At 36.9% G+C, this 10,604-nt stretch overlaps 3 protein-coding genes across 5 annotated transcripts; 1 reads left to right on the forward strand and 2 right to left on the reverse strand.

Moving 5' to 3' along the window:
- Positions 1–294: 294 nt before the first annotated feature.
- LOC104714602 (acid beta-fructofuranosidase 3, vacuolar-like) lies at positions 295–4,631 on the forward strand. Of its 2 annotated transcripts, XM_010432028.3 has the most exons (7): positions 320–721; positions 1,105–1,113; positions 2,237–2,481; positions 2,792–3,409; positions 3,504–3,916; positions 4,021–4,108; positions 4,218–4,631. In XM_010432028.3, exons 1-7 carry the CDS (start codon positions 364–366, stop codon positions 4,416–4,418), a joined length of 1,932 nt encoding a protein of 643 aa, XP_010430330.2. In that variant the 5' UTR covers positions 320–363; the 3' UTR covers positions 4,419–4,631. The 2 variants fall into 2 exon arrangements, with proteins under 2 accessions (XP_019085284.2, XP_010430330.2); XM_019229739.2 differs by lacking the exon at positions 1,105–1,113 and having other exon boundaries at positions 295–721.
- Positions 4,632–4,931: 300 nt separating this feature from the next.
- Positions 4,932–6,581, reverse strand: LOC104714603 (uncharacterized). 2 transcript variants are annotated; one of them, XM_019230130.2, is made up of 2 exons: positions 6,222–6,581; positions 4,932–6,065 (listed from the first exon to the last, which is right to left on the reverse strand). In XM_019230130.2, exons 1-2 carry the CDS (start codon positions 6,564–6,566, stop codon positions 4,932–4,934), a joined length of 1,479 nt encoding a protein of 492 aa, XP_019085675.2. In that variant the 5' UTR covers positions 6,567–6,581. The 2 variants fall into 2 exon arrangements, with proteins under 2 accessions (XP_019085675.2, XP_087319791.1); XM_087463665.1 differs by lacking the exon at positions 6,222–6,581 and having other exon boundaries at positions 4,932–5,285; positions 5,364–5,700.
- A 2,015-nt stretch (positions 6,582–8,596) lies between these two features.
- LOC104714605 (pentatricopeptide repeat-containing protein At1g63150-like) lies at positions 8,597–9,244 on the reverse strand. The gene is made up of 2 exons (XM_087467674.1): positions 9,029–9,244; positions 8,597–8,950 (listed from the first exon to the last, which is right to left on the reverse strand). The coding sequence occupies exons 1-2, from the start codon at positions 9,242–9,244 to the stop codon at positions 8,597–8,599; spliced, it is 570 nt and encodes a 189-aa protein (XP_087323800.1).
- Between the last annotated feature and the right edge of the window lie 1,360 nt (positions 9,245–10,604).

Below are 10,604 nucleotides of genomic sequence, written 5' to 3' on the forward strand. Positions count from 1 at the left end.
AGTTTAAAGAGATTTAAAATGTTTCAATTAAGAGAATTATGCACATTTTTCAATTTTTATTTTATTTATATAAAAATAAAATATTTCTTTCATATTTCTTGCCTTAAGCTTATAAATTTTAAAAATAAATATGAATAGATTAGAAAGGCAAAAAATATGAAAGAAATATTTTAATTATATGAATATATTAAAAAGGCAAGAAATATGAAATAAATATTTTCTGTTTATTGGTTGATTTTCAATTAATGCTTTCTAATTTTTTATTCTTTTTATGTATATGATTTATTTTGGTTGAGTGTCTTATATAGACATGCCATTTTCTATTACAACCATCTAAACTAAAGACACCAAAACAAACAAGAAATGGCTAGCTCCGAAGCTCTCCTCTTGCCCGTAACCTACCCACAAGATCCACTATCCAAATCAAGATCTGACCGGATCCCCGAGACCAGCCGGAGAAGACCCATCAAAGTACTTATCGCCGTCTTTTCCAGTTTGATCTTGATAGCTTTGTACGTTGCTCTCACCGACACACACGAAGGTTCCAATGATGAAACAGCGACGGAGTCACGTGCTAGTTTGGCCGGTGTATCGGAGAAGGACAACGAACGGTTTTGGAAAGTTTCTGGTCGGAAAAGGGAAACGTTCCCGTGGAATGATACTATGTTGTCGTGGCAACACACGGTGTTTCATTTCCAGCCTGAGAAACATTGGATGAACGGTATGAACAAAAAAAATAACCATTTTATTAGCTATGAAATAGTTTATTAACTAATCATTATTGATTTTCTTATATAAATGTAGCTAAAAAGTGTTTCATCTTCTTTTTTTTCCCATACAAATTTAAAGAATATTCAAGTTCCTTTTTACCTATAAATTTATATTACATTACACATTTATATATTAGTTGTGACGCAAGAGCCATATACAGTACGATATTCTAAATTTTACACTAACATCATAATTTTAAATATTTATTTTAAGTTATATTATATATATAAGAATTGAAATTTTCATTGATAAATTCTTCTTTCCCTTTTTGTTTTGGCGTTTGTTTTACTCTGGCGTCTATCAATGGCTAATTTCTGGCTTCTTCGTTTACAGATCCTAATGGTAAGCTCCTGATTCTACTCTCTCTTATATATTTTTCCTTACTTATATAGTTCTTTCTAAAAATCAAACTCTAAACGCCTAGTCAATATCATATAAACTTAGGCTATGATATAGATACACAAAAAAAAAAAAAAAAATCAAAATCTTAACCACTAGAAGTAGAATTTTCCACCATCAACTTTATCAGAAACTTATTACTTAATTATATGAAAATCGTCTAGTCAATATCATATATATCTCCAGGCTAAATTATTGGTAGATATATGACAACATGAATCGTCTTTTGCGGACCACAATAGGCAATTATCAATTTACACCCAAAAAGCTTTTTGTTTTTAACCCAATTGTAAATAAGACACTCATTGCTTGCCATGTTGCCCATTTGTGTATGACACTCTATTTGTGATCCCGTCGACTCATTATATAGATTGGGTAACGATATATTTGTTTTCCATTTGTTTGTGGTCTCAATTCGATCCAAAAATTCGAATATACATAACGTTATTCTATAGAGTTAAGCATATAAAAAAACAATACTCATTAAAAACAGAACAAATTATAAATATTAATATTAGGAAGAAAGGTGAAAACTAAAGTAAAAATAAAAAATTCACATCAAAACTGGCTTTAAATATATATGTATAATATATGTATGTGTATATTATATATAATTTGTGGCCCTTAAAATTATTATATATATTTGCGGCCTAAAGCATGAATATTCATATGATTTATGGTGGGACTACACGCCTGCCGCCTGGTATTACTGATGTGTGTACTCATTGCCAATATAAAAAAGTGCATGAAACTTGACAAATTTTAAAATTAGTGGGAAAACATACATCTTAGATGATTAGTAGTAGTTTGTTAAAAAAAAAAAAGAAAGATGATTAGTATTAAATATTAATAGTAGTATTTAAGTCATAATAATACATGGCTATGCTTTTATACCCTTTTCTTATGTAAAATTTAGACTTTAAATAGATATTTTTACTTTACTTTTTTCCCCGGGGTAACAATTAACAAATAATATATTTTGGTCCTGGTGTCTATAAAGTCATTATGTTACGTTTACACAAATTTTATTGTGTAACCCGAAAATGAAATGTTAAACATGTGCCAGGTCCGTTGTTCTATAAGGGATGGTACCATTTCTTCTACCAACACAACCCATATGGAACCGTATGGGGTAACATTGTTTGGGGTCACGCCGTGTCAAAGGACCTTATTCACTGGCTTTACCTCCCAATAGCCATGGTTCCTGACCAATGGTACGACGTTAATGGCGTTATAACCGGTTCAGCCACTTTCCTTGATGATGGCTCCATTGTCATGCTCTACACCGGTATCACGGGCGAATTTGTACAGGTATTGATTTTTCAGAAGCAGTGATTTTTTTTTAACAACTAGATATTTGTTTCAGGATTTGATATTAAAAATGTGAATAATTTACAAAAATAAACAACTCTTTAACAAAGTGTAGTACGTACTCTTTTCACATTCGTATCTGGTTGCACTAATTAAAAAGACACCATAATTGGTTGAACTACTTTATTTTATTTTCCTTTTTTAATAATATCGTTAAATACTTTTGTAGTATTGTTTTCTAAAAAAATTCATTTCAATATAAAATTGGTCGGACCAATCAATCACTAATATAATAATATGATTATATTAGGTTCAAAACCTTGCTTATCCTGAGGACCCTAGCGACCCCCTTTTGTTGAAATGGGTTAAGTTCTCCGGCAACCCGATTCTGTTACCTCCTCCAGGTATTGGCGCAAAGGACTTCCGTGACCCGACAACGGCATGGAAAACATCAGCCGGAAAATGGCGGATCGTCATCGGCTCCAAAATCAATAGAACTGGAGTGTCTCTTGTTTACGACACTACAGATTTCAAAACCTACGAGCTACTTGATACCTTGCTGCACCAAGTCCCCAACACCGGAGAGTGGGAGTGCGTTGACTTTTACCCGGTGTCGAAGACTGAAGCCATTGGGCTTGACACTTCAGTCAAGGGACGAGACGTGAAGCATGTCGTGAAGGCTAGCATGGACGATACTAGAATGGACCTTTATGCCATTGGAACGTATTTTGATTCAAACGCTACATGGATCCCAGATAACCCTTCTATCGATGTCGGAATTAGTACCGCTTTGAGATACGATTACGGGACATTTTATGCATCAAAGACGTTTTACGATCAAAATAAGGGACGCAGAGTCTTATGGGGTTTCACCATTGAATCTGACACTGTAGCTGCTGATCAACAGAAGGGTTGGGCTTCTGTTCAGGTATGCTTTCTTGGTGTAACGTACTGCGTAAGTTAGGTTTTTAATACTTACGACCCAAGTTAGGGCTGATTATATCTTCTTAAACCATGATCAGACCATTCCAAGAACTGTTGTTTTGGACACGAAGACAGGGAAGAACCTAATCCTATGGCCAGTTGAGGAAATTGAATCACTGAGACTGAGCAGCAAGAGATTCAACATGACGGTTGGACCAGGGACGGTGGTCCCGGTTGATGTGGGCTCTGCCTCTCAGCTAGATATAGAGGCCGAGTTCGTGATCAAGAAGGATGATCTCGAAATAAACCTTGGAGACAACTCCGCGGTGGGCTACGACGAGGACTTTAGCTGCGAAGCCAATGGAGGCTCCACCGTGCGTGGGGCTTTAGGACCTTTCGGATTCTCTGTTCTCGCTGACCAAAGCTTGTCGGAACACACACCGGTTTACTTTTACGTGACTAAAGGAAAAGATTCAAAACTCAAAACTTTCTTCTGCACTGATAACTTAAGGTAATCAATCCATAAATTGCATATTCTGAATATTAGTTTGGATAATGATGGGTTATGAGAGAATAATGGTTAGTGGTTAGCTAATCAAAAATTCTTATTGATAGGTCGACCATGGCAAACGATGTAGTGACATCGATCTATGGGAGTTTAGTACCCGTCCTAAAAGGAGAGAAATTGACCATGAGAATCTTGGTAATTTTTTTAATTTATTTTCCCTAGAATAGCTTTCATTACAATAAAACAAGAATTTAATTTAGATGTGTAGTTTATTAATTTTCAATATTTTATTTCCGTTAATTAGGTGGACCATTCGATGATAGAAGGATTCGGACAAGGTGGAAGAACATGTATTACCTCAAGAGCATATCCGACAAAAGCCATCTATGGAGCTACAAAACTCTTCTTGTTCAATAACGCTATTGATGCGTCCGTTACGGCGTCGTTTACGGTCTGGCAAATGAACAGTGCTTTTCTACATCCTTACTTCGCAGACGATCTTTGATGTTCCTTCTTCTGACACACCTGATTTTTTTTTTTCAAATAATAATGGAATTTTTTTTTTTTTTTTTTTTTTAAAGTTTTTAGTCTTTTGGTAGTTTTAATATAAAGGTCTGATTTGATCTTTGTGATTGATTCATCACGTGAGTGAAGAGAAGAAAAGTGAAATCTATTCCATCTGCAGACGATCTCAATGTTACTTCTTCTACTTTTAGTCCTTCGATTGTTGCCTTATAAGAGTACAGAGAAGAAAAAATGAAACAGTTCACAAACAAAACAAAAATTACATTAAAACAGCATAAGAATAGGAGAGAGACTAAAACAGATGTACCCATGAAGGTAAGAAACGAGCTTTGGTAGCTTTGTCCTCCCATTCAATATCTTCATAACGAGTTCCTTTTTCACCACTTAAGCAACTTTTAGAGTTATTGAGTGGAAGCTTTCTCAGTTTTGGGGCATTAGACAGTAATTACGAGAAAAGAAACACAACAGGCTTATGATGAACCTTATGAATGTCTTAAGAAAGCATTTCCAAGAAGCTTTTGTCCAATCTCCCATCAAACAACATATCTGTGACCAAGCCAAAAGTTGAAGCATCTCCAACAAACCCGCAACGCCTCATTTCTCTGATGAGTTCCGCTGATGATGCTTTGTCACCATCTCTAAGATGTGCCCTGATCAGCGTATTATATGCACCACTATTTGGAAGAGGTCCGTCTTCTTTCATTTTATTGAACAAGGCACCTGCTTCCTCCTTTAAACCTTTCCTACAAAATCCTGAGATCATTGTAGTATAGGTTACAACATCAGGCTTCACTCCTTTAAGGCTGAGGCTACAAAATAGATCCCACCCATCTTCCACCTTACCAGCCTTGCACATCCCTTCAATCATAATATTATATGTATATATATCAAGTTCCAATTGACTCTTTTGCATATACTGGAATACCACCAATGCTTTCTCTAGCTTCCTATGATTACAAAGTCCAACTAACAAAATGTTGTATGTCATGAGATTGGGAGGCACACCATCATTATTCATCTGTTTGAATACCATTTGGGCCTTTTCACAATCATCAGCTTGAAAAAATCCTTGGATAAGAGTGGTGTAAGTGACTGTGTTGCCAACCAACCCTCTCTGAGACATCTCACGGAAGACTTCCATACCCTCTTGTACCCTTTTACACTTGCAAAATCCCTTTATAAGGGTACTGTATGTCACTACGTCTGGTAGACAATCTTTGCTAACCATCAAAGAAAACATCTGCTTAGCCTCCTCTAGACGATCATGCATACAAAACCCATTGATCAATGAATTGTAAATGAATATATTAGGATCCATAGACCTTTGAATCATTTCCTTGTACAATTTTCCAGCCTCTGTAAGCTTCCCCTCCTTCACAAATGCATCGATCAATGCGCTGAAAGTGACTACATCAGGGTTGATTTTCCTGTCAATCATATCTCTAAGTAGTTGAGAGGCATCAGTCCATCTTCCGTAATTACAAAGGCAGCTTATGAGGGAGTTGTAGGTAACAACATTGGCTCTAATTCCTTTGGTCTCCATTTCGTTGAATAGGTCAATAGCATCGTCCACTTGTTTGTATTTGCAAAGACCATCAATGACTGTGTTGTAGATGACTACATTCGCCTCTATTTGCCCTCTCTTACATAATCCATTTACTACCGTACCATAAGTAACGAGACTCGGCTGACAGCCTTTCTCAGCCATTCGGTCAACTAAAGCCACAGCTTCGGAAGCTTTGTTGTGGAGAAAAAGGCCATGAATCAGAGTTGTAAATGTAACGGTATTAGGTTGATATCCCATTTCCACCATCTGATCAACCAAAGCAACTGCCTCTGAAATCCTCATACCGTGGCAGTAACCATTGAGAAGCGAAGAAAGCGTGACAACATCAGGCTCATAGCCGAGTTTCATCATCTTCCCCAGAAGAGCTAAAGCAAGAGAGATTTGAGAGCGTCGACAAAAACAGTTAATCAAAATGCTGTAAGTAAAGAGATCATGTGAAATTCCCAGCTTCTGCATCTTCTCTCCCAAGGAGATGACAACATCGTACTTCTTCATCTTTGCAATGGCACTCAACAATCTATTGAAATCAACAGTAGAAGGCAAAGGACGAGACTTGACCATCTCACTAAACAGATCAACAGTAGAATGCTAGATTAACACTCTTTCTCAAACAAAAGAGTAGAATTATTACCAAAAAAACAATAGAGTAAATTTTTTTTATAAAAAAAATTTTGAATTGAAAAATGTTTAAATTGGTTATTAGTTTTTATTTGCTTAAATCTTAGTATAGTTTTCATATTACGCGGCTAACATGACTAAGAACAAACCCAATGAACTGATCTACAATACAAAGTTATCTAAACTGAAGAATGCAAAAGCACATATTACAGTATATAACAACAATTGGAACGTCAAAACCCACCTGCGTAACAAGCTATAGTCCGGCCATTATCATACCTATTCAAAACAACGTACAAAAAAAGAAAAGAGTCATGAAAATGGGAGTACCTCTAACAATAACCCAAAATATAATTCCATTAAAAAACATAAGAAGCGGGAGAAATTTAGATCTCAACACATGAAGGGTAAGAAACGGGATTTAGTAGCTTCATCCTCCCATTCAACCCCTTCTAACCATTCTCTCTTTCTGTACTTTATGACGAGTCCCTTCTCACCACCTGAGCCGCTTTTCGAATTGAGTGGAAGCTTTCTCAGATTTGGGCAGTTTCTTACAATGATTGTCCTAAGGCAGGGAAACGGCAGAGGTCTCCAACAGATGTTCTTCAGCTCCCGTAGATTAGCCAACTGCAGGAACTCTAGTTTTTGAAAAGGAACAAACCCTGATACTTCACATACAGAAGCTTTCTCTCTGTTTATTATGTCTTCTATTTCATAAGCACTGTCAACATAAAGTATCGTAAGATTTGGAGCCAACATCAGCCTCGTCAATTCCCATATGTTTTTGCGGTACCATAGATTAATCCTAGAGAGGCTCAAGAAGCATGAAGGTAAGATTTTCAAAAACCCCATTAGATATGAGATTTTCAACCTGCTTCAACATCATGACAGCGCGTTTCCCATAACGGTAACTCGATTTTAAACTCTTCGAACAAAACCCACAAAGACACAACCGTTGAAGCTGGTTGTTCTAACACTAAACACACCGTTGACTTGGCTTTCAATGGTCTCAACTCTACTAAGCCATACCTGGATTTGGGCAAGCCTTCGTAGACCTCTATTCTCCTCTCTCTCAATCCTTCTTGACAAATCATCTCGCCTTGCCTTCAGCTCTTCCATGGCTGTCTCCAAAGCTGCCAGATGCTCCTCGAGGTTGTGAATATAGCTCTCTTTGACACATAACCACTGAGAGACTTGATTCACAGCTTGATCACATGACAACGAGACAGAGAAGCATGCACCCATCGTTGCACACACTCAAAGAAAGAGATTCCACAATGGAAAAGAAAACTGTGAAGGTGTTAACAAGAACGTGATTAATAATATTATTCTGATTAATTAAACCTTACACAACTGTTCTTTTTTGTCTAATACGAAATAACAAAGATAAGGTGGACAAGAGAAGTAGATCCATTTTTCTAACACGTGAGAAGCTTTGCCTTTATTGATGGGGTCTAATCTATCCAGAGATGTCACTGTATATATAAGATAAACACACAACGACAAAAAATTGGTATGTTTCTTACAGATTTTGAACTTTCCCCGAGGAAAGTTTTACTACTTCATGGCTTTTTCCAACCTCTGGCACCGGAACTTTCCTACATTTCTTATAAAAAGAGGTCGTGATAACCTTGAGAGAAACCAAGTGATGTTCACTCTTCCTCACACAGGTAGCCAAATACATCTCTTTCATACATTGCTCTGTTTTAAGCACCTGCATTGCGTAGTCAAACTGGTTTTAGTTAGTACTCAAAATGTGAAAAGCAAACACACGAAAAAGTAGAAGAAACACCAAAGCTTATTCATGTGTATGTTGTTCAGCTACAGTAAAACTTCCATTGCTTTTGAGAAAGGGCAAGTGATGTATAAGCATAACAGTTGCATTGAAGAAAGCCTAATAATAAGAATGCCTTTATAGAAAGTAATTACAAGAAAAGAAACATAACAGGTTTATGATGAACCTTATGAATGTCTTAAGAAAGCATTTCCAAGAAGCTTTTGTCCAATCTCCCATCAAACAACATATCTGTGACCAAGCCAAAAGTTGAAGCATCTCCAACAAACCCGCAACGCCTCATTTCTCTGATGAGTTCCGCTGATGCTGCTTTGTCACCATCTCTAAGATGTGCCCTGATCAGCGTATTATATGCACCACTATTTGGAAGAGGTCCGTCTTCTTTCATTTTATTGAACAAGGCACCTGCTTCCTCCTTTAAACCTTTCCTACAAAATCCTGAGATCATTGTGTTGTAGGTTATAACATCAGGTTTCACTCCTTTAAGGCTGAGGGTACAAAATAGATCCCACCCATCTTCCACCTTCCCAGCCTTGCACATCCCTTCAATCATAATATTAAATGTGACGATATTAAGTTCCAGTTTACTCTTTTGCATATAATCGAATACCACCAATGCTTTCTCTAGCTTCCTATGATTACAAAGTCCATCTAACAAAATGTTGTATGTCATGATATTGGGAGGCACACCATCATTATTCATCTGTTTGAATACCAATTGGGCCTTTTCACAATCATTAGCTTGAAAAAATCCTTGGATAAGAGTGGTGTAAGTGACTGTGTTGCCAACCAACCCTCTCTGAGACATCTCACGGAAGACTTCCATAGCATCATCTACCCTTTTACACTTGCAAAATCCATTTATAAGAGTATTATATGTCACTATGTTTGGGAGGCAATCCTTGCTAACCATCAAAGAAAACATCTGCTTAGCCTCGTTTAGACGATCGTGCATGCAAAACCCGTTGATCAATGAACTGAACGTGTAAATAGTAGGATCTATAGACCTTTTGATCATCTCTTCGTACAATTTCTCAGCTTCTAGAAGCTTCCCTTCTTTCGCAAACGCATCGATCAATGCGCTAAAAGTGACTACACTAGGACTGATTTTCCTGTCAATCATATCTCTAAGTAGTTGAGAGGCTTCATTCCATCTTCCGTAATTACAAAGGCAACTTATGAGGGAGTTGTAGGTCACAACATTGGCTCTAATTCCTTTCTTCTCCATTTCGTTGAAAAGGTTTAGAGCATCGTCCACATGTTTGTATTTGCAGAGACCATCAATGACTGTGTTGTAGATTATAACATCAGCCTCTAATTTTCCTTGTTCCATTTTCTTGAGAAGATGTAAAGCCAAATCAATGTCACCTCTCTTACATAATCCATTTACTACCACACCGTAAGTAACCAGATTTGGTTGACAACCTTTTACAACCATTCGGTCAACTAAAGCTACGGCTTAAGAAGCTTTGTTGTGGAGAAAAAGCCCATGAATCAGAGTTGTAAATGTGACTGTATTAGGTTGATATCCCATTGCCACCATCTGATCAACCAAAGCTACCGCACCAGAAACCCGTTTACCATGACAGAAACCATTGACAAGAGAAGAAAGCGTGACAATGCTAGGCTCATAGCCGAGTTTCATCATCTTGCCAAGAATAGCTAAAGCAAGAGAGATTTGAGAGCGTCGACAAAAACAGTTAATCAAAATGCTGTAAGTATAGTGATTATGAGAAATTCCCAACTTCTGCATCTGCTCCCCAAAGGAGATGACAACATCATACTTGTTCATTTTGGCAATGGCACTCAACAATTTACTAAAATCGATAATTGAAGGCAAAGGACGAGACTTGACCATAACACTAAACAGATCAACAGCATCGTCTAGCTTTAAATCACTTCTACTACTCAATTTCTCTCTGAAATCAGAAAAAGATCGAACCCAGCAAAGGAGAAACGAGGTAGAAGCAGTTCCAGTCTTACCTTTCCACAGACCAAATCTCTTCGCCGTCGATCCAATCGCAAATCTCATAGTTTCGATAAGGAAAGAGTGACTGCTTTTTCGATTTTTTGTTTTTTCTTGTTGACGGCACAGATATCACTTTAATAACCGACCGGTTCACTATGACTACTCTGGTATGGTTTGGTTTATTTTGTTTATAACTTATAGTAATACTTTTTTTTTA

This window comes from Camelina sativa, chromosome 9, assembly GCF_030686135.1.
Source record: "Camelina sativa cultivar CO46 ecotype springtype chromosome 9, ASM3068613v1".
NCBI classification, from domain to species: Eukaryota; Viridiplantae; Streptophyta; class Magnoliopsida; order Brassicales; family Brassicaceae; genus Camelina; species Camelina sativa.

Excerpts from the sequence above, each read along its gene's own strand:
- LOC104714602 (XM_010432028.3), top strand. The coding sequence starts at position 364 with ATGGCTAGCTCCGAAGCTCTCCTCTTGCCCGTAACCTACCCACAAGAT. Across the intron at positions 3,917-4,020 it reads TTCTGCACTGATAACTTAAG|GTCGACCATGGCAAACGATG; the intron begins GTAATCAATCCA and ends TCTTATTGATAG. Across the intron at positions 4,109-4,217 it reads AATTGACCATGAGAATCTTG|GTGGACCATTCGATGATAGA; the intron begins GTAATTTTTTTA and ends TCCGTTAATTAG.
- LOC104714603 (XM_019230130.2), bottom strand. The coding sequence starts at position 6,566 with ATGGTCAAGTCTCGTCCTTTGCCTTCTACTGTTGATTTCAATAGATTG. Across the intron at positions 6,066-6,221 it reads TGGGATATCAACCTAATACC|GCGAATGTAGTCATCTACAA; the intron begins GTTACATTTACA and ends GGGCAAATAGAG.
- LOC104714605 (XM_087467674.1), bottom strand. The coding sequence starts at position 9,244 with ATGGAAGTCTTCCGTGAGATGTCTCAGAGAGGGTTGGTTGGCAACACA. Across the intron at positions 8,951-9,028 it reads AGCTAGAGAAAGCATTGGTG|GCTGGGAAGGTGGAAGATGG; the intron begins GTATTCGATTAT and ends GGGATGTGCAAG.